At 46.7% G+C, this 25,814-nt stretch overlaps 3 protein-coding genes across 4 annotated transcripts in view; 1 reads left to right on the top strand and 2 right to left on the bottom strand.

Annotated features, from left to right (window-relative positions):
- HTR2B (5-hydroxytryptamine receptor 2B) overlaps positions 1-25,814 on the bottom strand; it is a 187,144-nt gene that overhangs the window by 78,648 nt on the left and 82,682 nt on the right. The window lies entirely within an intron of this gene.
- RPL35A (ribosomal protein L35a) overlaps positions 1-25,814 on the top strand; it is a 162,913-nt gene that overhangs the window by 136,285 nt on the left and 814 nt on the right. Inside the window, exons 2-4 of the mRNA XM_081862897.1 lie at positions 23,653-23,697; positions 24,002-24,154; positions 25,157-25,301. Of these exons, the coding sequence (XP_081719023.1) occupies positions 23,687-23,697; positions 24,002-24,154; positions 25,157-25,301 (309 nt within the window). The 5' untranslated portion in view covers positions 23,653-23,686. The remainder of the gene's footprint in view (positions 1-23,652; positions 23,698-24,001; positions 24,155-25,156; positions 25,302-25,814) is intronic.
- DRC9 (dynein regulatory complex subunit 9) lies at positions 6,593-21,345 on the bottom strand. Of its 2 annotated transcripts, XM_081862695.1 has the most exons (10): positions 21,293-21,345; positions 16,857-16,998; positions 14,481-14,728; positions 13,457-13,585; positions 12,540-12,621; positions 10,850-11,011; positions 9,608-9,682; positions 8,430-8,561; positions 8,125-8,226; positions 6,593-6,872 (listed from the first exon to the last, which is right to left on the bottom strand). In XM_081862695.1, exons 1-10 carry the CDS (start codon positions 21,328-21,330, stop codon positions 6,729-6,731), a joined length of 1,254 nt encoding a protein of 417 aa, XP_081718821.1. In that variant the 5' UTR covers positions 21,331-21,345; the 3' UTR covers positions 6,593-6,728. The 2 variants fall into 2 exon arrangements, with proteins under 2 accessions (XP_081718821.1, XP_081718822.1); XM_081862696.1 differs by lacking the exon at positions 21,293-21,345 and having other exon boundaries at positions 14,481-14,751.

Raw genomic sequence — 25,814 nt, 5'->3', positions numbered from 1 at the left:
TGGGCAGCCCAGAGATGTGTTTCCTTAGGAATGCATCCTGAAAAGAAGGCTGGCATGCATGCCACATGCCACATTTGCACGTCACTTCCATGTTCATAAAGTACCAAACTACATATTGCATTTCTGCTGGGATAATATTGCTGCCCAGTGATGGCCTTCAGCTTTAAAAAAGAACCAGCCATTTGATTGCCGGGGGGTGGGCAGATGGACAAATATTGTCATACTGGGTGAGAAATTGTGTGCATTAGAAACCACAGTGGTTGCATTTTTCATCCTTTAGTGCTTGGGACCGTTGCGTTTCTCAGGTGTAACCTCGAAGGTCCCAAAATGAAAGTTTAGATTCTAATAAAACCCCACAGTTCTGCCCCCAAAAGGCATACTGAGAGCCAGCTTCTTAATTGCTGCCACAGCTGAGAGGCTTGAACATGTGAAGCTGCCTGGCTTCTAATTCAGAGCACTGGTCCATTTTAAGCCGGCTGTGCCTAGGCTGAGCAGCAGAGAAGAGGCTCCTTTAGAAATAGAAATGCAATGGGCTGGACGTGGGACTTTTTTGCATGCAGACCATGAGCTCCACTGCTGAGCCGAACCATCCTCTCATTTTATAACATTCCATTTTTGGCACACGTACACACACACACATTTGCTTTAATTTAGTTTCCTTTTTTTTGCGTTGTTTTAGTTTTCATCCCTTTTTTTTCCTTTATGTCTTTTTTGTGTTTTCCCATGTAGGAGCGATTATGTTTGCCTCTGCACATATTAGAAGAGAGAGGGTTGACGCGAGTGGCAGAGACTGTACAGGCACTTCTGGAGCGGGCCCCCCCAAAACAGCAGCACCACCAGCAGCAGCAACAGCAGCAGCAGCAGAATCAGCTGGCTGCTGTGTAGTGACCCCCGAGACCTTGTTGCTTTGTCCTTGGCCAAGCCGAAGAATGCCCGGACTTGACTGCTGGGGCAGCGTGTTCAGACACAGGCAACCTTGCGTTCGAAGGAGGAAATCTGTATCCGGGATTCCTGAAGGGAATAATTTTTGCTTCATTTCTCCACTTTTTTTGGAGGTCACAAAAGTTTCCATTGAACTTAAAGAGAAAAGAATTATTTGTAAAGTGAGTTTTGCCTGCACACGTGGGAGGGAACCAGGGGGCAGATTTCACCTCCTCTCTGATTCATTTCTCAATAAGGTCACAGTAGAATTGGGGCAGCGGGTGGGAGCCTTTGAAACTACCCCCACCCCCCGAAAAACACCATATGTTTAAAAAACTGGGGTGGCTAGTATGTCGTATTCAGATAGGAAATATCTTTTGGTTTTTTTGCAATGCTCTCATTCGTTTCAGCACACAGGGCATTTCTTGTGGATTAGACCCACCTGAACACACATATACTCCTCAGCCAGGACTTTGGAAGCGTACATCTAAGAGTTAGGTTATGTTCTAGCTTCAACATCACTCCCATCGGACGTATGTATAGGAATACTTTTTCACACAGGTTCTTCCTCTGGCATTCTGTGTCCCAGCACAGCGCAAGAAATTAATTGTAGCATCCATCTACTCGTAACTTGGTAACTCGCGGTTTCCTGAAAGAGCAATTCCTGGTACGACTTTTAATTTTCATTGTCAAATCATCCTACAAAGAAACTGCTGTTTGGAGGTAAAATAGCAGGGCCCTTGACCTGTGCTTTTCAAAAAATGATCTGTTAACTGGGTAGGAAAGTGGATTATTGAAGTAAACGGAGACCAGTGGCTCTGTTGCAGAAAGAGAAAAAAGTGCTCTTTGGTGGAACAGTTTTTAAGGGTAATTCTTTTCATGAAGTTAATCCAGCATTTCCTTTTCTGCGTTCTTCTGCCATCTACCCTTCCCCTTTATTCATTGCTTCTCTCATGTGTTCAAAACCTGTAGCTTTGGAAAGTGTGCAAAGGCAGATGAAAGCCATGTTAGCAGTTTCTGAAGACTGGATCTGCCCAGCAAGCACCGTAAAAATGAGCTGAGAAGTGCAGACTGGCAGTTGTGCAGTTTCTGCGTCTTCACTCCTGCCGCAGATGTTGCCTTTTCATGGGCAATTTGAGGTTCACGTCTTGTTTCTCCAACTGGAATGCCTTTCAGACACTTATCTCCTCCCCCTGATGCTGACAGATTTCCAGGTGGAGCCAGCTGTGGGAATTGGTGGTCATGTACTGAAGCATTATGCTGATTCTGTGACTGAGAAGGACCGTAGGGAGGGAGCTGGGTAATCAAAATGCAGAAGCAAACCATGTCATCATGTAGGTGAGCAATATTTGGGCAGCGGGGAGCAAGCCTGTGTGCTGGCTTCAGAGCCACACCCTATAGCCCCTTGCAGTATCACAGAGGATTTGGGGGGGGTACTTGGGGGCAGCGAAACCTTTGGCTGCCTTCGTGCAGTCTGTTCTCTTGTGGCGCCCATGCAAGGCACTGCTCTCAGCAGTGATTCCTGGGGAAGAGAGGCCCTCGTGGCCTGTACATGAGGTTCACAAAATAAAGCAGAAAACACTGAATGTAATGGCGGATGGCAGGAGGAGGTGATAGAATAGTTCAGCTGAGATGTGTAGACAATGGATTTTGAGGAATCTGGAAAAGAACCTCAGGCTGGCTGTGTTTTTGCTTTTGACATGCATTTCCTCCCCAAGTGTCCCGGTGGCGCTGTGTTGAAAAAAAGCACAAGCGTCATTTTGGCTATTCCTGTTGGTTTCCCTGGGCTTTAGGTGGACATCGTCCTTTTTGCTATTCTCACACGCCCTCTGCAATCACTTCATTTCTATTTTGATGCCCTTCCTGGTTAATTTTGCCTTGCTAGGCTCTCATGTCCTTGCAGGCTGCTTAGCTCCTTTTTGCTTCATGACCCTTGGCTCCCAACTCTCCTCTGAAGCACATGAAGAATGTTTTTAGCAAAACAGTAGCATGCGGTTGAAGCAGCAGTTTTCTTCTAGCTCGGACGGCCTCGGGTCCTGCAGGGGCTGGACGGGCCACAGGGCAGCCTGCCTCTTTGCTCATGCTGGGTGTGCCGTGTTTTGTGGGTGCGGTGTTGCCGGCCAGAAGCAGTTCTTGAGGAACTACATCAGATGCAATAGCAGCATTGAAAGCCCTCTCCCGGTTTCCTTTGTGTTTCCGTTTGCCACCTCGCGGACCTCTGATTCAGATGCTTCACCAGTTCTGCTGCTGTGCCTGCCTCACCAATTCTCATCCACTTGTTTCGTACACATCTCTGGGTTTTCTGTTATTTATGCAAGCAGGACCGTCTCAAAGTGGAGGGAAGCAAACTTAGCATAGCGAGGTGGGTAAGAGAGGAGAGATATCATGAAGGTTAGTCTTTCACTCCCACACCTTTTTCTTTTTTAAAAAAAAACATATAACAGTTTGTAGGCTTCAGCCCAGTTACCAAAAATTAGCAAGTTCATCACCATATACTGTAAAAACATCTTCTACCATGTCAAGGTCAATCCTTTACCCAGGCAGCTCAGTCTGTATATTACGGTGGGTTGAGAAACGGTATTACCTGCAACCCGGTTGTGTAGGTCATCTTTAACTGCAGTAGAAAAGCAGCAGTGTTTGGTAGTGCGGCTGAAGCTCCCAGCCCATTCCAGCAGGACATATGCAAGTGGTTGGCCGAAGCCCTTAAGGGACAGAAATTCTTAGCATGCTTTGCGAGAGGACCCAGAAAGGACTGCATCCTACCAAAGACATGCAGCTGCCCTTGTGTGGGGCTGCAGTGGGTCTGCTGGTAAGCTGGGGGCTCTTCTGCCTGGGCAGTCAGTAATGCCCAGGGGTATAACTGCCAGGAAATAATTAAGCACAATACGGTGGTATTGCCTCCCACGCAAATCACCACCTATGACCAGGGCTAAAGAACATGACATGCTTTTTTAAAAAAACAAACAAACACAAATGCTCTGTTTTGTGCCGCTGCGTCATTTTGTCTCTTCACTTTATTATAATCTCATGATGGCAAGAGTTCCATGAATGGACATTAACAGCGTGAAGGGAATCCAGGTCCTTTCAGCCGATGGCATGTTTTATGTATTATACCAAAAAGAAAAAACACTTGAGTTTTCTGTTGCTAGTTTTAAATGGCTTGGGAATTTTTGTGTTTTGTTATATTTATGTGCAATTTTTTCCTTGTATTCAGTGGAAAAAGTTTTTGTTTTTTAAGAAAAGTGTATAGAATTCTATTTTGTGTGTTGAAGCAACAATAGATGGCTGTCCTCTTCTGGGGATTATCAGTGCAAGAGATCCCCCATTCCGGAGATGGTGTTTGCTGTTGGATTCCTATAAATCCTTCTGTTTTTGTTACCTGTCCACATGCAGTCCCAGGCAAACGTGACTATTCTGAGAATCAGGTGGTTTTCCATTCCAGAACTGACACTTTTATTTCCATCTTGCAAGGGGTATCATTCATTCAAGGCTGCTCCAGCAAAGGATTGTGCTGTTTGCATAATTTGGTCTCTATTTCCTCCAACAGTGCAAAGTAAGCTTGAAAGCTTTTTAGACACACACACACCCCTTGATATTTGGGGAACTATAGATGTTGCATGCACAATCATTTTATCCCAAATGAAGCTGGTTTTCTGAAAGGACCCAGTGAACAGTAATTTATGCAGCACACTCAGTGGGCAAGCTAGATCTTTCCTGTTTGTCCTGTGAACACTGGCTATGGAGTGAATCCGCCATCCAGTGTTGTCTCCTCCCTTTGCACAGGCTTTCCCAAACTTGGGTCTCCAGCTAGTTTTGGACTACAACTCTCATCATCCCCAACCACTGGCCCTGCTAAGCTACGGATGATGGGACTTAAAGTCCCAAAACAGCTGGAGACCCAAGTTTGGGAAACCCTGTGTTAGGGTAGTGGGGATTGTCCCCCCAACCTCAGTGTGCCCTCCCAACCACCCTGCTTTCTTGTGTCCACTAAGAATTGGCTGGGCATTTCGCTGTATCTGCCCCCCCCCCTACAGTTGGCCTGTCTGTCTCCCACACACACTGTATTAAGTAGACCTTGTCCAGCTTTCTGATTCCTACCACATAGTCACATTAAGATGGGGGTCAAAACTAATTTGCTCCATGGAAGGCAAACTCACCTTGTTGCTCTGAGTAGCCCCTGCAAGTTCTTGCTAGTTCAGGCCTGTGCCTGTCCTAGGGATGGATTGCAGTCTCACCTCTGGGTAGATGGAGAGTATCTGTCTTCCTTTTCGTTGCTGGTTAATCAGAGAAGGCAGACTCGCAGGAAAAGCAAATGCACTGAGACTTCTGGCGCAGTTCATTAAATGTGCCCAAGAGAACATCTTCTTGCCAACTCTCCTCTGTGAGGGCTTGTGCAGGAGCTTTTCCTGACAAATCTCTGCCACAAAATATTTAAAGGAATCTTTCCATGACTGTTCAGTAATGTCCGGTGCTATTATGTCTTGGAATGGTTCTTTAAATTTTGTTTTTTGGGCAGCGGGAGGGATATCCTGTAAATTTGGGTGGGTTGTTGTTTTTTTCCTAAGCATGTTTTGCAGAAGATTTGAAAGCCTCCATTTTCAATGCACTCCAGCTCTCACATATTCATTCTCCTCTAGGCTGGCACTGGGCAAAAAGCCCAGAGGATAAAGACTTCACTCTTGTTGTTTCTCCAGACTGTAAACGTGTAATTAGTAGTATAGCTAAAGGATTTTTTAAGAAGTTCTTTCCTGTATTTGTATGTCTGTAAATACATTCCATAGTTTTCAAAGACTATATAAACATCATAATATCATGTACTTTATTTTAAATTGCCTGTATGCTACCAGTCAATTTCTAGCGCACATGATATTATAAACTTCAAACCTGGGTGATTTGAAATAAAGGCTGAAGCTTTAAAACCTGTGTTTGTGAACAGAAGCATTTATTCTGCAGTGGGTTTGTCCAGTCTCTCACGTGCCCTTGATTGCTTCTCTCCTGGGAGACGGAAGTTGAGCAGCCTTGTTCTTTTGCTTGTTCAGCATGACAACATAAAATGTGTTGCTGCTCCCAAGGGCTCATCAAGTCCCTGTAGGATCAAGTTGGGATCCTATTCTGCACATGCAGCATGTATGATTATTAGAGTAATTGTCATATTAATAACTACTTGGTTTTGCTAGTTTTCTAAGGTCTTCATGTACATGTCCAATATAGGAACCACTCCTAGGGTCCAAGGTCCCTTCAGCCCCCCCCCCCAATAAAAAATTTGAGGCAGCTGCCCCCCCCCATTGATGGACATTGCCATTTAAATGGTCTTGTGATTATGTGGGGCATCAATATCTGCCCCCCCTCCAATATTTTACTCAATTTGGCACCCTTGATGTCCACTTACTACCAGTGACATTCTTCATGGTATGTCTCCATGCAGTTAAAGCTTAAAAAGGCAATTTACACGAGCAATCTTGTGGAGATGGCAGACCATTTTTCTTTGCAGCTTTCCTGAGCTCGAGCAGAGGGTGGGGAGACACGATACAAGATTGCATCATATGGTCCAGGGTAATTAACACAAAATGTTGGTATGGCCTGTTCACTTTCAAAGCAAGAAAAATAGAACCAGCAGCTTCAATGCTCTTCTGCTGACTGGGACCAAAAAGCAAGATATTGCTGCCTCGAGCCGAGTGCTAAAAGCTTTTATTAATTCTGATCTTTTCAGCAAAGACATATACAATTGTCCCGTTCCTTCATCCCACAAAACCGTGTTGCCCAAACTCCTAACGTGGAGATGGCGCAGGAGCTGGGCTCTGTTCCCATCACTTTTTCTTCTTCGCTCCAGGTTTCCCTTTGCCCTTCTTCCCCTTCTCTTTGGGCGGCTGCTCTTCTTCCCAGAGTTTTTTGAGGGCCTTGTAAGGGCCAAGGAATCTGCGGACCATCATGCCTCTCCACCAGGCCTGCAGCTGAAAGCAAGGAAGAGGAGAAGGGTTGTGCATGCAGGAAGAAGACACGGGGTGCCCACACTACCTTCCAGCTGCTGCTCAAGCTTTGCCAAAAATGGGCTCCCAGAAATGACTGCTGTGCAACAAGCCCAGTTCCCCTAGGCTGCCCCCCCCACCTCTCTAATGAAGCAGGGCTGGCTTGATTCCAGCATTCCATCTGCTGCCTGTCTGCTCCAAGTCAGCCACAGCATCTAATGCCCACATTTATCCCATCGCTGCCAGCTCAAGCTGCAGAAAGGCGCAACCTTGGATATGCTCCAAGAAAGCATCTGAGTGCGAAATAAATGACATCTGTTGCAGAATGTCCCTGGGCAGCCAACATCCGAAGGCACACTGCTGCTGCTGCACTGAGGAGAGCATATGGGTGGCTAGGATTGGGTTTTGGCTATCCGTGAAGCCAAACACAAGGCTGCTTCTCACTTCTGCGATATGGTCATGCCTAGATGAGCAGATTCTGCACTTGTTCAAATATGCTTCTTAATGTGGTACGGCAAGGTCTGCTATCCATGTAAACAACTGATAAACAAATTATACTTCATGCTGTACCCTAGCTAACTGTTGGCTAGAAAGAGCTACAGAAATGGCTATGGATCCCACAGTGTTTCAGGCCTCACTTAATATTGTTTTCCTATATACATATTTTTCCCTCTTCCAGGCCAGTCCTTCAGCTGATGGAATTGAAAGTGCTGGTCTCTGCCTAGATAAGACTGTTCTTTGCGACACAATCTGTGGCTGCCTGTTTTGCCATACAAGGATGGTCCGGGGAAGACCCTGCTTCTTGTTTAGCTGATGATACTTATCTGAGGAAATGGCTCTCTTAGGTTAGGGAGAAGTGCGCTGGAGGAGGTTGGAGAGAACCTCCAAGCACCCCTACAGAAGCAGATGATTCTGCCACCATGCCCCCCCGCTTGGCACATTTTTAAAGCACATAAAAGGATTAGAGATCTGGAGCCCTGAGAAAGAGCAGCCTTCCCCAACCGGGTGCCCCCCAAGCGATTTGCACTGCAACTCTCAGCCCCAGTCAGCATGGCCAGCAAGGGGTGGTTCAGCAACATCGGGGGGGGGGGGAGCTATACAAAGCAAAGGAGATGATCTGCTCCACATCTTGGGAGAGGGGCAGAAGACATGGTGGAGGAAGAGCTTTTCTCCCCACCCCCGCTTCCAATTTTTAGTCCCAGGACTCCAAAGGTAAGGCTATATTGACTCATCTTACCTTCAGGATACTCTTCAACTCCAGAGCGTCCTGTTCTACCTTCTTCCTTGCATTCTCCTTTTCCTTCCGGTCCTCAATTATAGCTTGTTCGCATATAAGACACTGTAGAATGCAAAGACACCTTTAACTTGAGCTTGGAGGTGGGCTTTCGCTCTCACCTCTCACCCCTGGACTCCTTCCTTAGCTTTCTAAGCTTCCTAGCAAATTGGAGCAGCAGTGAGGATGTGTGGATAGAGCGACCCCACATATAACTGCCGTGGATCACCAACGGACCAAGGAGCCTGACCATCAGCTTTGTTCCCTACCTGCTTGGCCAGTTCCTGTAGCGCTGCCTGGTCAGCTGCTCTGGAGGCCTTCAGGGAATTGAGCTCTTGCTGCTTGGCTTCTGTATCCCTCTCGTACTTGTCCATCCAGTACTCCAGCTTCTCTTCTATGCTCTGCGACACACACAGGTGGACACTTCACAGCACTCTGCATTTGTCTCCTGACCATTCCAGGGCATGGCTTAAGAGCCCGGCGCCTCATGCAATGACATGATATTGGAGGACTTGCAGAATGAGGTGCTTGGTGGGGATTTGGGGATGATCAGCTTATCACCTTGTCTAACTCTCTGTTGCTGTCGGAACGCTATTTCGGAGCCAAAGCTCTGTGTCATTTCCTGTATGTACACAAAGCAACTGAAGGGAACGGGGATGATCTGTGCATGCAAGGTGGCGCCCTTGTGGTGTAAGGAGCAGCAATACGGGGAAGAAACAAGAGTCACGGGGAGCTGGAATGGGCAATAGGCTGCAGTTTGCAGCACCTTAGATGCTTTCTAAATCTGAAGTGCCTGGCGTGCTCTGGTTCATGGGGTCACGAAGAGTCGGACACGACTAAACAACAACAACAACAACAAATCTGAAGTTCCCTATGGATTCCATCCCCAAGATATCTTCTGTCTGAGGCCCCTGAGGTGGTCAACTTGTGTGCTGGCAGCTCTATTCCGCTTGCCCGAAAAGATGGGGTACAAAGTAAAGAGGCATCTATTGTGCAGGTGTATTTTGAACGGAAGAGCAATCGTATGAGCCACATGCACACACAAACACACCTGCCATGTGCAGTTTAAAGTGGTACAGCTCAGCCTCAGGGTTCTAGGCCTCTGATCTTTAGATACAGTAGTGTCTGGATCCACTTGCTAGCTCAACCCATGGGAAGTGTATGTCAATAGAAAGTAATGATTTGAATTAAGGGTGGGGATCACCTAAACCTCTGAAGAACAAGGAAGTAGATCTAGCAGTTGGCTGGAGAATGGGTGGCATTACAAAAAGTTATAGCACAAACAGAAGACCTGTAGCCTCTAGATGTTGGACGCCAACTTCCATCAGCCTGGCCAGCATGAACAGTGGTTAGGACAGATGGAAGCTGTAATCCAGCAACAGCTGGAGTGCCACAGGTTCCACATCTCTGAGCTAAATGGGGCACCAGAAAGCTTTGTGCCACCTACCTTTTGCTGCTGCTTAAGGAAATTCTCAATGTCCATGTGGACTCTTATCTCCTGCTCAGTTTGATTTCTCAATTTCTGTAATGGGAGAAAGACATTGCATCAAACTTTATTTGGTTCTAAGCAAATGCCAAGAGGGTTGCCCTGAAGACCTGGGGAGTGCATGTACCACATCCCTCTCTGTGCCATGTTGCAGAGTCAGTTTATAGCCCAGGCGTAGTATAGTTGTACCAAAAAAATGGTCAATGATGCCATCCCTAAATTCTGCCCTTGTTTTCACTGCTGTCAGCCCCATGTCATGACTTGGCTAGCCATACAGTGATTGAAGGTTGAAAGAAGACCAATAGAAACTGAGAACACTGGGCAGTTGAACCAGGTTAAGTCAATTGAATGTGAAAACCAAGAAGAAAATCCTGCATATGAGCCAGGTAGAACATTAAATTTGCATGCAAGAGGCCCCAAATCCCACTCCTTGCCATTTAGGATCAGGTGTGGGATAAACCACAGAGCCTAGGGCTTGCCAATCAGAAGGTCGGCGGTTCGAATCCCCACGACAGGGTGAGCTCCCATTGCTTGGTCCCTGCTCCTGCCAACCTAGCAGTTTGAAAGCATGTCAAAGTGCAAGTAGATAAATAGGTACCGCGCCGGCGGGAAGGTAAACGGTGTTTCCGTGCGCTGCTCTGGTTCGCCAGAAGCAGCTTAGTTATGCTGGCCACATGACCCGGAAGCTGTACGCCGGCTCCCTCGGCCAGTAAAGCGAGATGAGCACCGCAACCCCAGAGTCGGCCACGACTGGACCTAATGGTCAGGGGTCCCTTTACCTTTACCTAGCAGGTGATGGGGAGGACGCTGCCCAAGACCTCAAAGAGCCTCTGCCAGTCTGAATGGAGAAGCAGTCTGACCTGATATAATGTAGTTTTCTATTAATACCAAGGTTAGCCCTTGACTTGATCAGGAGTTAGATCATCTGCTGCTCACTTAATCTGAACTAAGGTTCAGCACAAGCCTTATTTCTGGCACCAGGAGGACTCAGCTCTCCAAAATAGTTAGTATTCCTGGGTTGCCTCTGGAGCAACCACACAGCAGTCCTTTTTGGGTTGAGAATGCTGCTGAGAAAAGTCTATACCAGGACGCTGAACAGTGGCTGCCTCTATGCTGAGGCCACACATGTCATTAAGGCATGCCCCACACTCTACTGCAGACCACCTCCCTACGAATGCATGTGGCCCAAGGCAAAGTGCTTACTTCAATTTCATTCTGCAGATCATTTTCGGCCTCAGAGCATTTATTCTTTGTTTGAGCCACCTGGAGGTCTGTGTCCTTCTTGACGTAACGATTCTCCATGTCTGTTTTAGCCTTCATCTCTTGAAGCTGGTCTTTGAGGTATGCAATCATCTCGTTCCGATTCTGTGGAATGAGAGAGTGCGCGGGTGGGTGGGTAGGACTACAAGCAAGGGAGACTTGATGTGCTGGTCTGTGGTCATCCTCAGAGGTGCTGCTTAAGACTGAACTGGCTTCTGCCTTGCCTTGCCTTGCTTTGCCTTGCCTTGCCAGGGTATGGATGGGCTTGCAACTCAACAGTGTGTCCTATGGAACATTCCAACCTTCTTCTCACTGAAGTAGAAAACATATCTGGACTGTACCACTCCAGATGGGGGTTTACATCACTGAATGCCCCTTGTACAAAATATTCCTTTTCTCTGGTGTGCTACTTTTCTACATGCATGGATTTTTCCTTCTATAAAAAATGAGCCCACCCATACATGTTGTAGTCCAGAAACATGTCAACTATCTCGCGGATATCTAGGCCTTTAAGGATGACTTCTGTTCTGCCACTAAGGTCTGACTCACTGACTACTGTATTTGGGGCTGAGAAATAAACATCCTGTTAGGCAGTAGTAAGTTTTAAAAGAGGAAAACTCAAGATCAGACAGGATCCATTGACTGTACCATGCCTGTTTGAAGTTAGTGCAGGACAGACTGTTGCAGAATAACCAAATTTTCCATTCAGCAGGCAAAGCCTTCAGCACTATGTTGTGGGTTGAGCTGGGGGAGGGCTTTGGTCTGAGACTAGAGCTGCTAAAAGTACATGGGAAGGAATTCTATCTTGGAAATAGGGGGTTAGCAACTGAGTCCTGCCAGCACAGGAATCCATGTATGTGCCAGCCCCACGATAGTTGTGACCCATGGAGGAGGAGTGTAGCTTTTTATTAAGGTTCTAGAATTCAGTGCCAGAAACACTTGGACTCTGATGTTAGCAAATGCAAATGAGATGTAAAAAATATAGATCAGACTAAAGGCCCACGGATCCCAGTGCTGGGTATCCAACAGCACCGGACTCAGTTGCCTCTGAGAAACAGCCAAGCACCCTCCCTCCTCAGTTTGTTATCCCTCCTCTATAACACAGCTAGTATTCTGAACATGGAGGTTCTCTCTCAGGGGGCATTCTGATTTGTTGCTGTAACCCCAACGCCCAAACCTCCCTTTGGATCTGTAGGCAGGGCCAGCATCATGCAACACCTTCCCCAAGGCAAGGGCCTGGGCAACCCTCCAGACCAGCCCTGCCCACTGGCAGGAGACGAGGGCCTTGTCAGACAGCTTCAACAATACCTTGCTATTTTAAAAAACGGCAAGAGGAGGGACTGTGCCCCAAAGAACAACAAAACAAAAAACTTTTTAGTGATGACCAATGTCCACTGATAGATCTGAGCCTCCAGGTGTTTTATCTAACCCTTTCTTAAAGCCATCTAAGCCCCAAATCCACAAATAAATGCTGGCACTTAGTTATGTGTTCTGCTGCATTCCCTAGATTTGGAAACTTTCTGCTGTGCAGAGCCCATTTTGCAGCCTGAGCTGCACCTGTTGGTGCTAGTTTTATTAATTTCATACTGCATTTCAAAGGGGGGTTTAAAGGGCGTGACTGCCTAAAGCTCACCTGTAGCTCAAACTCCTTTTCCTTCTTGACATCACTGAGCTGCTTCTGGAGACTCTTTATCTTCTTCCTTCCCATCTCTTCCCTAGAAGGCGAGAGGGGAGGGAAAGGAAATCCCTGGTTTCCTGGGGCACATCAAGACTTAGGCCGGAAAGGGGACTTTGGGGCATGCACCCAGAGTTCCCTCTGGTCAGTTGGCAGCAAACTGGCAGATGCTTTATCAAACTCAAGAAACAGGCCATGTGATGATGATGACGATGATGATGATTTATATGCCACCCATCCAACTGGGTTGCCCCAGCCACTCTGGGCGGCTCCCAACAAAATATTAAAAACACATTAAAACATCAAACGTTAAAATTATTATTAAGGTGCTTTATGTGTATCAGATTCAGAAACTACAACTAGTGCAGAATGCAGTGGCCAGATGGCTCACAGGAGCAGATTAAATTAAATAAACAGAAGTTACTGGCAGCACGACCCTCTGCTGCTGAGAAAGCTGTGATGGTTGCCAATTCACTACTGGGTCAGGTTCAAGGGTCTCGTGTTAATTCACAAATCCCAAAATACCTAAAAGAGCCCCTGATCCCTTATGCTCCACCTCGATCACTGACGGCCTCTGATGGGGCACTTCTGGTAGTTCCTTACTCCCTGATATTTGGTTGGCCTTCCCTGGGCGCTGTGGCAGGTCCTGCTCTGTGAGACTCCACCGGAACCACAGCAAACGCCCGTTTATTGTGTGAGGAGCAGCTGTAAGGTGGAGCTTTTTGGCTCGTTCTCTCCGTATATTAAGGATTGGCACTAGTGGCTGCTGAGAGGCCCTGCCTGAGCACCTGGAGAGTGACTGTCAGTCAGTGTGGGCAATGTTGCGCTAGTCAGCCTAGGTTCAAAAGAGGCACCTTCTAAAATAAAACTCCAACCTGAGGACAAGGTTATGGAGGTTCAACTTCTTTTCATTTTCCAGGTCCACAGCTAACTGGAGGGAGTGAAAGGTTCCCAGTGCCAGCATTTCCTCTGTCACGTCTTCAATCACGTCACTTGTGTATTTCCTGACAGGAAAGGAAGGAAGTGCTTAGCCCAGTAATAATAATAATAATAATAATAATAATAATAATAATAATAATAAATTTTTATTTATACCCCGCCCTCCCCAGCCAAGGCCGGGCTCAGAGCGGCTTACAAGCAATAATAAAAACAAGATGAATGATTACAAACTTAAAAACAAAAATAAAATACAACATTAAAAGAATGGAACATTAAAATATTAAAATGTAGCCTCATCGCAGGAGAAGGAAAAGGAAAAAAAAGAGGGGGGGGAGGGAATCAAATTGGCTCCAAGCCAAAGGCCAGGCGGAACAACTCTGTCTTACAGGCCCTGCGGACAGAAATCAGATCCTGCAGGGCCCTGGTCTCATGAGGCAGAGTGTTCCATCAGGCCAGAGCCAGAGTTGAAAAGGCCCTGGCTCTGGTCGAAGCCAATCTAACTTCCTTAGGGCCCGGGACCACTAGGGTGTTGTTATTTATGGACCTTGAGGCTCTCCGTGGGGCATACCAGGAGAGGCGGTCCCGTAGGTACAAGTAGGCAAAATGACAGGTGAAATTCCCAGCCATTTAGCGATGGGTCCAACCAGATCGCGTTTCAGGCCCTTTATGACTTAGCACTGGCCATGCACTCAGGCCAGTTGCAGAGGGGAAGTCTCCCATGGAACCCACACCCCAGCTGTGGACCTGAGGGAACTGCTGCCCACAGGGGGGGTAGCCTTGACCTCTGGAGGAAGCCCCACTGCATGCTCAGGGCGAGGGGGAGCAAGGTATGGGGGAAAGCCTTCAAACAGGCACCCTCAAATAAACAGAAAATTGAAGAATTCCTTGTGAAATCGGAACTCGAAAGTATTGGGTGCAGATAAGCATCCTGTGTCTCATTGCCTGACCAAAGGGTCTCACCTGTCTGCCTGAATCTTCTTGAGGTTCTCTGGGGACAATGCACTCTGTTTTGTGGCAATGGTGAAAAGGTAGTTGGCCCTCTTCAGCTCATTGCCCGTGTCCTTCAGCTGCCGCCCAAGTTCCGCAATCTTGCCCAGCTCATTGGGGATCTTGGCCTGACTCTCTGCCCGGGCGTCCATCAGGTTCTTGTACCTCGTGCTCAGCTCCTTCTGGTTTGCAATAACGCCCTGGATCTCTGTATCATTAAGCTGAAGAGCAACAAAAAGAGATCCTTGCAAATAAGGGGCAGAAAAGAGAAAGAAGAAAAGCAGTCATAGCTGTGGCTAAGTGATCAGGAGGAAGCCTAATAATAATAATAATAATAATAATAATAATAATAATAATAATTTATTAATTGTACCCCGCCTATCTGGCTGGGTTTCCCCAGCCACTCTGGGCGGCTTCCAACAAAGATGAAAGATACACTAAAATGTCACATATTAAAAACTTCCCTGAACAGGGCTGCCTTCAGACGTCTTCTGAATGTCAGGTAGATGTTTATCGCTTTGACATCTGGTGGGAGGGCATTCCACAGGGCGGGCGCCACTACCGAGAAGGCCCTCTGCATGGTTCCCTGTAACTTGACCTCTTGCAGTGAGGGAACCACCAGAAGGCCCTCGGAGCTGGACCTCAGTGTCCGGGCAGAACGATGGGGGAGGAGATGCTCCTTCAGGTATACAGGACCGAGGCCGTTTAAGGCTTGAAAGGTCAGCACCAACACTTTGAATTATGCTCGGAAACGTACTGGGAGCCAATGTAGGTCTTTCAAGACCGGTGTTATGTGGTCTCGGCGGCTGGTCCCAGTCACCAGTCTAGCTGCCGCATTCTGGATTAGTTGTAGTTTCCGGGTCACCTTCAAAGGTAGCCCCACGTAGAGTGCATTGCAGTAGTCCAAGAGGGAGATAACCAGAGCATGCACCACTCTGGCGAGACGAGTCTGCTTCCTCTCCTTGTTGCACTAGTTGCTGCAGGCAAACTGTGGGGAGATCTTGCCCTCCTGCCCCCTTTCTGGACTTACCAGAAGCCACCATTGAAATTACCCAGATGGAGCCTGGGTTTTGCTAATCGAGGCTCTTCTAGCTGTTCTGGAGCACAAATTTCTCCTTAACTTTTCTCCTGCTTGGGGATTTAGACAGCTGGGGGGGGGGGCAGGGACTTTCAGTCCTGGCAACTGATCCATGGGACAAGACCTACCAGGGATGAGTTGCTGTGCTTGTCAGGCCCGACACTCCACCAAGATCTCGTATAATGAGGGAAATATGGAGCAGTGCTTAATCTGACGAACACAGCCAGAACATCTGTAACATTCAGCAATCATGTGATTCTGCCCTTGCATGAATGCACACCTGAAGCACACTGATTTGCATGGGGAAATGAAGCTGTCACCGGTTTGGAGGTGAGGTGAAAACTCCATAGTAGAGCACATCCTTTGCCCTGCAGAACCCTTGCCAGTCAAAGCAGATTGAGTTGGGGAACATTTTTCATCCAAATCGGGGTTGGTGAGAGTTCTGAGGGCCAGACAGAAAGGCCTGGAAGGCTGCATTTGGCCCCCAAGCTTGAGGTTCTCAACCCCTGGAGAAGATGGGACAGAGCAAGATGCATCATTGGTCTGCCTCAATATTATGAGTTTCATGGTTACAGACTCCGCTAACCCAGAAATAGTACCTTATGAGGAACAGCTAAGGGAGCTGGGCATGTTTAGCCTGGAGAAGAGGAGGTTAAGGGGTGATATGATAGCCATGTTCAAATATATAAAAGGATGTCACATAGAGGAGGGAGAAAGGTTGTTTTCTGCTGCTCCAGAGAAGCAGACACGGAGCAATGGTTCCAAACTACAAGAAAGAAGATTCCACCTAAACATTAGGAAGAACTTCCTGACAGTAAGAGCTGTTCGACAGTGGAATTTGCTGCCAAGGAGTGTGGTGGAGTCTCCTTCTTTGGAGGTCTTTAAGCAGAGGCTTGACAACTATATGTCAGGAGTGCTCTGATGGTGTTTCCTGCTTGGCAGAGGGTCTTGTGGTCTCTTCCAACTCTATGATTCTATGATTCTATGATTCTATGTTTTTTGTGAGTTAGCAGTTGAGAAAGATGGCAAGGGCAAAGGATAAGGTGGAATGAAGCTTTGGGCTGCCCAAGAGCAGGATGATTTATAACATTATGGGAGATTAACTTCATAAGTGAGAAAGAATAAATAAAAATAATAAGAGACAACTCCAGAACAGTAGGATGCTAGGCAAAAATTATCAGGCTGATCCTGAGAATAGTGGAGGCAGGGGGCAGGGGAAATAGTGCGAATGCACCCTCAGTTTCCCTCTCGCAAGTCTGTGATGTACTTACATCGCTGACATCTTTGCGGCCCTCGTAGGAAACTGGCATGATGAAGCCAAGAATGGCAAGCTGGTCAACGCAGTCCTCCAGCAGAGCAGAAAATCGTACCGCATCCAGAGGCAGGAGCCTTGGTGTCTGGATGGTCAATTCCCTGGCCAAACAAGACAGTATTCGCCATTTAGAATGCAAACAGAATCCTAGAACAGATAGGTAGCCGTGTTGGTCTGCCATAGTCAAAACAAAAAATTCCTTCCAGTAGCACCTTAAAGACCAACTAAGTTAGTTCTAGGTATGAGCTTTCGTGTGCATGCACACTTCTTCAGATACACTGAAACAGAAGTCACCAGACCCTTCTATATAGTGAGAAGGTGGGGAGGGGTCTTACAGTCTTGCAGTCGTTAAGAGTCGTCAACAGGCTCATCACAGCTATCTGCCAAACAAAAAATTCCTTCCAGTAGCACCTTAAAGACCAACACGGCTACCTATCTGTAACTGGAGCTATCTGCCAATCACCCATTCCCACCACCCTTCTGAGTAAGACCCCTCCCCACCTTCTCACTATATAGAAGGGTCTGGTGACTTCTGTTTCAGTGTATCTGAAGAAGTGTGCATGCACACGAAAGCTCATACCTAGAACTAACTTAGTTGGTCTTTAAGGTGCTACTGGAAGGAATTTTTTGTTTAGAATCCTAGAAGGCAACCATCCCCCAAACTGGTTGCTGCTTTGTGCGTGTGGGCCCTGAACGTTGCACCTTCAAGTTCCACTGCTAGCATCAGCTAGAGAAGCCTCTCCCCAAGACCTGAAGAACAGCCTGCTGCATCAGGCCAATGGCTCGTCCAGTCCAGCATCCTCTCCACACTGTGGCCAACCAGACCCCTGTGGGAAACCTGCAAACAGGACCTGAGCGCATGAACCCTTTCTTCCTCCTGTGGCATCCAGTGACTGGTATTCAGCACTACTGCCTCCAACCATGGCTGGTAGACCCTGATAACCTTCATTAAGTTATCTAATTCTCTTTTAAAGCTATCCCAGTGGGTAGCTGTCACTGCCCTCTGAGTGAGTTCCAGTTGAACTATGTGCTGTGTAAATTACCTGCCCTGAATCTTCCGTTAGAGGGTTTCACAAGTCCTAGAGTTGTGATGTTTTAAATAAAACAATATATGTTTTATTGTTTGCTAAGAAAATTATGTGTCTATGGTTATTCTTGTGTGTATTCATGTTTTTTTTCTTTTTTCTTGTTGTATCAATAAAAATCTTTTTTAAAAAAACAAGTTCTAGAGTTATGAGCGATGGCCGTGCATACTTTTAAATAACGTATTTTTCACTCCATAAGACGCACTTTTTCCCTCCTAAAAAGTAAGGGGAAATGTGTGTGCATCTTATGGAGCGAATGCAAGCTCCTGGGCTCTGCTCAGCACTCCCTTTAAAGAGTGTGTGTGCGGCTCTTGCTGGTTTTTCCTTGAGGAGGGAGAAGGGACTGACGGGCTGTCCTCTGTCCCTTCTCCCACCTCTCAGAAAAGCCAGCAAGAGCCGCGTGCTCTTTAAAAAGCCGCGCGTAGCATGTGCACAGCTCTTGGGGGCTTTTCCGCGAGGGGGGAGAAGGAACTGACGGCTGCCCTCTGTCCCTTCCCACACCTCCCAGAAAAGCCAGCAAGAGCCGCTGCCAGGCTCTGCTCAACGCTCCCTTGTAAGGGCTCCCTTTCGTCCCTCATCCCGCTTTGCTGGGAAGCCAGCAGAAGAGGCGCTGCACAGCTATTGCTCTTGCTCTGCTGGCTTCAGCGAGAGCTGTGCAGCTTGCTCTGCTGGCTTCTCAGCGAAGCGGGAGGAGGGACGGGAGGGTTTAAAGCAAGAAAAGCGAGAGCCGCTTACATGCTCTGCGCAGAATATTTTTTTTCTTGCTTTCCCCCTCTAAAAACTAGGTGCGGTTTATGGTCAGGTGCATCTTATGGAGCGAAAAATACGGCACTTCTATCATGCCACCTCTCTTACTTGCATTTTCTCTAAACCAGAAAGTCCCAAATGCTGCAGCCTTTCTTCATAGGGGAGTCGCTCCATCCCCATGATCATTTTGGAGGACCTTTTTGAACTTTTTCTACAATATCCTTTTTGAGGAAGAACTGCACACCGTATTCCTAGTGTGCGCACCAAGACCAGGACCTTGCACTTAGCCTGGTAGCTAATTGGCAGCTTGTTGATCTAAAAGTAACTGATTATATATACATCAGAATGAGAAGAGCCTTTGGGAATGCAGAACGCTGGGTAGGCGGAGGCTCATATGGGAGCCTCCTTATTCTCATCTCTGGAATGTTGGAGGGGTTGGCTGGCGTTCAAGATTAAACAGGCATTAAGTCGTTTTAATTTAACTGGGTGTTTTGTTTTCATTATGCATAAGTTTTGCTTTATGCTTAATGGTTGCCATCCACACTGAGCCCTCTGGAAAAGGGGGATAGGAATTAAACGAAGAAACTCTCTACTTGGGATGCTCTGCTGACTTTTGCTGGCAAAACTTGGGTCTTCTTCCTGCCATGCAAATCATGTCTTTGTTTTTTTTGTTCCGGTGATACTAATTCCAAGACCAGGAAAAACTGGAAGCACTTCAATTTAACCCACAGTGCCCTCTTTGGGGAAACAGAGAGATTAACAGGGTTTCATTTTATTTAACAAAATTGATATGCCACTTCTAAGCGATTTATGAAATTATAAAATAAAACAATCAGTAAAAAATGTTTAAAAACATTCCAACATGTCTGGTTAGGTCACAAGTTCACTAACAAGTTTTAAGGGGCTATATGTGAGTTTATAGAACATAGCAGGCATACATTCAGTTGGGAATGTACTAAAAATGATAAAGAGCAAAACATTTTCTTTCTTTCTTTTAGTATATTGAAACAAACATTGTGGAGCACCTAGCTGAGTAGGATTAAATGGAACTGTGAGAAGAATCCTGCTGGATCAGACCAAAATCCCATTTAGTCCAACATCCTGTTCTCACAGGGGCTAACCAGATCCCTGTGGGAAACCAGGGAGAGGATGTGTGTGCATATTAATAAAATACAATTATTATATGATATAATATATATTATTAATATAATTTTATTTAAAATACATGTGCCCCACTCCCAATTCCAGTACAAGAGATGGCTCACAAAGATGTCTAAAAACAGCAACAAGACACACCCCAGAAAGAGCCCTTCGCCAAGTTCATGTCTCAGATGCCCCTCGTGAAGAAGAAAGCCTTGCAGCACTTTGGAAAATTAGATAAATTAACAGGAAGGATTCGAAAGCTGCGGGACCAGAGATTCTTAGAAGCCTGGAGTAAATATATGAATTATTTGAAAAGCAATTGTAATGAACAGATTACACTAGTAGGACTGCAAGAAATTCTGTAAGGAGGATTATCTGAACTATTGCAAGAAAGACTATGAAGAGAATTATTGGTTAATGATAATTAAGAGTAATAGAGAAACTAAGAAATGCAGAATAAGTGATAAAGCACGGAAAATCATCAGAGGTGGTTGACGGACGTCTAAAATATTGTATAAGAAGTTATGTTAAATGAATGTTGGAAGTGATATGCATAAAAAAACTAATAAAAATGTATGAAAAAGGAAAAGAAAATGCAGTTGTCTCTGGCAGACGATGCCATTCCATTTTTTTTAATGAATATTTATTGGCATTTTCAAAAAAGAACAAAAATAGACAAAAGAACAATAACAAAAATACAAAAATCCAAAATTTAAAAAACACTTAAAAACACATAAAATTTCAGTTACTTATTTTCATTTAACTTGTTTCTCAGACCTCCCCTTCCTGTATTCCAATTTAAACTATTAACTCAGCAAGTTCTTATTACTTATTTCTCAACTTTAGCTTAATAATTTATTTTAACATGTTGCTATTTTATTTTTCCTCCTCTTCCATTTTCTCAATTTATTTTTACAAACCTTATTTCCATTTAATTCAAACCATTTTGAGAACCGGTTTTAACTTAGCCAATCTTCGGCATGAATGCTTATACATCGTTCCTCAGTCTTAAACATTTTCCTAAAGTCGACCAATATTTCCCTTCCACGGCTTTCCCAAGTTCCATATAGTTAGTAAAACAAGATAAAAACAAAGCTAGTTGTAATTATATACCCTTTGGATCAGACGATGCCATTCCAGCAGCCCTGATGCCACCCCCCCCCCAAATCCCCAGGGGGAACTTCCGAGGCAGTGGCGAATTAAGTGAACCCAATTGGGCATCGCTGAGTTCTTCGAGTCTGAGCTCCCCGTACTGAAAAGGGGGTTGGGCTAGATGACCTCTGGGGGTCCCTTCCAACTTAATAAGTAACCAGCGCCCTCTTCACTTTTCCAATTGCCCACTGGGCATGGCGCCCACCCTGAGGAAGCGCTCCGGGGGGCTCCGACCCCCGCCAGGCCTCCCTTCACACGAGACACTCACCCGGCCGACTCCATGGCGAGACCCGGAGTGGTCGCCATGGTTACCCCTCAAGCCGCAGGAGAGGTCCTCGCCCGGAAGGGCTGGCCTAGTTGACGCCTGCCAGAATGGCGTTTTTTTAAGATTTGGGGCTTGTAGCGCGGCGCGGGAGCAGAAAAAAACGCCTAGCCCACAAACAAAGCAAACCAATCAGTTTTGTGTCCCAAGAGACTCGCCCCAAAGCCCGACCTGGAGCGATTTCAGACAGGCAAGCGGCGTAGACGCCTCAACAGACGCCGGCCGAGGGGTCCTGGCGCTCCCCTATCCCAGCTCGCCCCGCGGCTGGCCTCGCTCTTTCTCGCCGCCATCTTGGCTGGGTGCTGCTGAGGTGAGAGCGGGGAAGGGGCTCTGCGGGCGGGCGAGGCGGCGGAGGGCGGCGAAGAAGCGGCTCCAGAGGCGGGCGGGCAGGCGCCGCGAGGGCCGGAGAGCCGGGCTGGGTGGGCCTAGCGGGGTAGGGCGGCGGGATGGCTCGGATACGGGATGGATGGCGCCGGAGCCCTGAGTTCGGGCCTTGGCTGAGGCCGCCACAGGGACTCTTAGGAGGCCCCAGCTTCGCCCCTTTCATTGCTTCGCAGGGAGCTTTTTAGTCGGAGGCCAGGGAGTCTCCGGGGGGGGGGAATGGTGGGCTGGCCTTTGGCTTGGAATCAGTTTGATTTCCTTTCTCCTCCTGTGAGGAGGCTGCATCCTAATGTTTTAATGTTGTATTTTAACCTTTTATAAATTGTATTTTAATCAACTTGTTTTTATTATTGGTTGTTAGCCGCCCTGGGCCTGGTCTTGGTTGGGGAGGCGGGGTATAAATAATAAAATATTATTATTATTATTATTATTAATATTAATATTAATATTATTAATATTATTATTATTGGTTGCTAGCCGCCCTGAGTCTGGTCTTGGTTGGGGAGGCGGGGTATAAATAATAAATTATTATTATTATTATTATTAATATTAATATTATTAATATTATTATTATTTGTTGTTAGCCGCCCTGAGCCTGGTCTTGGTTGGGGAGAGCGGGGTATAAATAATAAATTATTATTATTATTATTATTATTATTATTATTATTATTATTATTATGGAGGTGAAGCGGTGCCCTTAAGGTTGGCATTAAAAAGAGCCCTGCAGTGTAGGATCAAACAGCCACCTGGTGCAGCGGGGGGCTTGGTGCCCAGCCACGTACCCCCGGGGGGGGGCACAGGGCAGGGAGACCCTCGCAGATTCTCCTTAGCATTTTCAGGGGGTACACTGTCCCTGATCATGGAGGCTCCACTTCGCTGCCGTGCCTGATGGGTTCATCCTCTGTTGTGTCTTTTAAGAAAAGACTTCCTTTTGTTTTGGGCTCATCAAGGTGGGTTAAGCTTGAATCTTGCAGGTGCCTAGATCCCCCAGGTCTTTTAAGCTTTGTTCAGGGCAAGGGTGGTATTCGAAGCTGAAAAGGGGTTTTGCAGGCCGAGCAGCCATAGCCCAGTGATGGAGCACATGCTTTGGAGGTAGGAAGGAGGATTTGAACCCTTTGGATTTGATCCACAGCATCACCAGCGAAGGGCTAGGAAAGAGCCCTGCCTCTGGGACCTTAGAGACCTGCTGCTGCTGTTGCCTGCTCAAAAGTAGACAATGCTGTAGCTTTTCAGAACAAATAGGAATTACCAGTTCACAGAATGTATTCCTGCCAGCCTTGATGCCCATTTCACATGGATTTGGCACAGTGTGAGTGTTAATTTATGGAATTCTCTGCCACATGGTCACAGTGGCTGTTTGTTTAGGTGTCTTTAAATTGTAGAGTAGGAAGGGAGAGCCATCTAGCATATTGAAAAAGCAGTTAGTGAGCTATTAGCAGTGATGATCACTAAATAACTTTGCCTTAGGAAGCTGTGTGTACTGTGCTAGGGAGCTAATGCTTTTTCATGGCAGTATCTGGCTAGCCACGGTTGGAAACAAGATGCTGGACCAAGTGCACATTGGACTGATCTCAGGGTTGGTGTAGTGGAAATTGTAATGCTTGTTTGCTGATAGGTTTTTAATGGCCTTGATTATTCTTAGAACATGTGTGCAAGGTGTCTTACAGATCTTTTATGATGGTGTTTAGTAGGGAGGGGACAATGAACTCAAAGCATTTAGACCCCAGAACACAGACATTTGCTGGATGGAATGAAATCATCTGCAAAGTTCACCTTGATGGTTGAAGATCTGGGTTATCTTGGATGTTCTTTCTTCTCTGTTCTTACTTAAGGAAGTCTAGAATTGCCCACCCCACACACGTTTGTAATCGGGCTGTTGTTTAGCATATCCCAGCTGACAGCTCCTTCTGTTCCTTTCCTTTCTTAGGCCTGCTGGGAACAGGACTTCAAGACAACACCATGACTGGCAGGTAGGAAACTGTTCTTTGGCCATTCTTGCGGTTCCTCTGCTGCCTTTACAACCTCGCACGTGTGTGTTATCTTTATTATGCTAGTTTTCACTCTGTCACACAGATTAGTGCTTCTACTTAAAAATATCAAAAGGATTGCCTTAAATATTCTGGTTCCATAGAAGCACCTATAGTTTTCTTGCAGATTTGATGTCTGTAGCAGACTTTCTGTAATACTGAAGCAGATCTGCTCTGCAGTCTTGATTTGTGATGCAGTATGCTGGAAAGGCTTAAGATTTAACTTTGTGCGCACTTTCTTCCCTAGGTTGTGGTCCAAGGCCACTTTTGCTGGCTACAAGCGAGGTCTTCGAAACCAGAGAGAGCACACAGCTCTTCTGAAAATTGAGGGAGTTTATTCCCGTAATGAGACAGAATTCTATTTGGGCAAGAAATGCGCCTATGTGTACAAAGCAAAAAAGTGAGTGGTCATTGATAAAGGGGACTAGCACTTTACACTTGGATCTTTTGTATATTCTCATGAGCATGTTGAAGAGCTGAAAGCATTTTGAAATTGTTTTCATTTTATGCCACGCTACACAAATTTGGGGCATTGTGGCCTCAGATACTGCTGTGTGAATAATTGAACCAGGAGAGCCAAAACATGGCGTAATGCAAGACTTGGACCTGCTCAGATTTTGGCTCAGCCATAGGCAAATAATTGACTGTACTCATGCAGCAGTACTAAAACCATAGTTTAGTGTGACATGAACAAACAGGAATGAGTAGCACCTCCGACTTGGAACTAGAACCCAGCGACATCCATTGAAACTGATGAGAATTGAGGCAAAAGAAAGTACTTCCTCACATACAATGTAGAGTTCAATTATGGCATTCACTACCTCAGGATGTAGTGGTGGCCTCCATATTGGATGGCTCTAAAAGGGGATTAGGCACTTTAATCGAAAAGTATAAGGCTATCATGCTTCCGACTATCCCTCACTGGGGAACAATAGCAGGAGAGGGCTATTTCCCTCATGTCCTGCTTACTGGTCATTGCAGGAAACAGAATGATCCAGCAAGGTGCTTGGTTGGCAGAAGCTGGGACAGCAACGGGCACTCACCGCGTCGTGCAGAAGCCCAAGAGGTTCAGTGGTTTAGACCACAGCACCACACGTGATAAGAGAAACTTATTGGAACAGTTCATAATTTCAGGAGATCCGCCTGCTCACTCATATGTTCATTGCTTTATTGAGCATAGCATCAGGGGATGACTTCACGTGTGAATGAGTCATCACTGAAAGAACTGAAAACTTTCATATTTTCTCATTATCTATTCTCACTGCCTTTCAGTGGGGAATGTTCAGATGTTCCAAGCTGTGTGTGTGTGTGTGTGTGTGTGTGTGAACGTGAACATTTTGGAGAGCACTCCTGCATTTGGTCAGTAATGGGACTTAATGTTTAATCTGTTTCCCTTTGTCAGCAACACCGTGACTCCTGGCGGCAAACCCAACAGGACCAGAGTGATCTGGGGAAAGGTGACCCGTGCCCATGGAAGCAGCGGCATGGTGCGGGCAAAGTTCCGCTCCAACCTACCTGCCAAAGCCATTGGACACAGGATCCGAGTGGTAAGGATGAGCACTGTGAGTGCCCTTGACGGGCCAGAGGCGGAGAAAATCTTTTCTATAAGCTACCTTGAGGATTAAAAGTCCGATATATACATACCGGCCCATAGGATGCACCTAATTTGGGGGGGGGTTAAGGAAAAAAAAATTATCCAGCCCCCAGAACAGGCAGCTCTCCGCAAGCCGTGGGGGCCCAGCGCCGGGCTTCCACAGCTTGCGGAGAGCTGTGCGAAGCTAAGCCTGGGCGCGCTGTGCCTCCCCGCTGTCCCCCAGCTTGTGGGGCTGGCGGCAGGGAGAAGCGGGCTTCTCCCCGCTGCCAGCCTCCAAAACAGGTCGGGGGGGGAGCGCGAAGGCACGCTGCGCCTCCCAGCTGTCCCCCAAGCTTGCGCGCTTCTCTCCGCCACCAGCCTTCAAACCAGGTCGGGGGATAGCGCGAAGGCGCGCTGCATTCACCCCATAGGACGCACACACATTTCCCCTTCATTTTTGGAGGGGAAAAAGTGCATCCTATAGGGC

Source organism: Podarcis erhardii (genome assembly GCF_964252035.2).
Source record: "Podarcis erhardii genome assembly, chromosome: 5".
Classification (NCBI taxonomy): domain Eukaryota; kingdom Metazoa; phylum Chordata; class Lepidosauria; order Squamata; family Lacertidae; genus Podarcis; species Podarcis erhardii.
The sequence above is the reverse complement of the archived record's forward strand: the minus strand, read 5'-3'. Positions and strand labels throughout refer to the sequence as shown.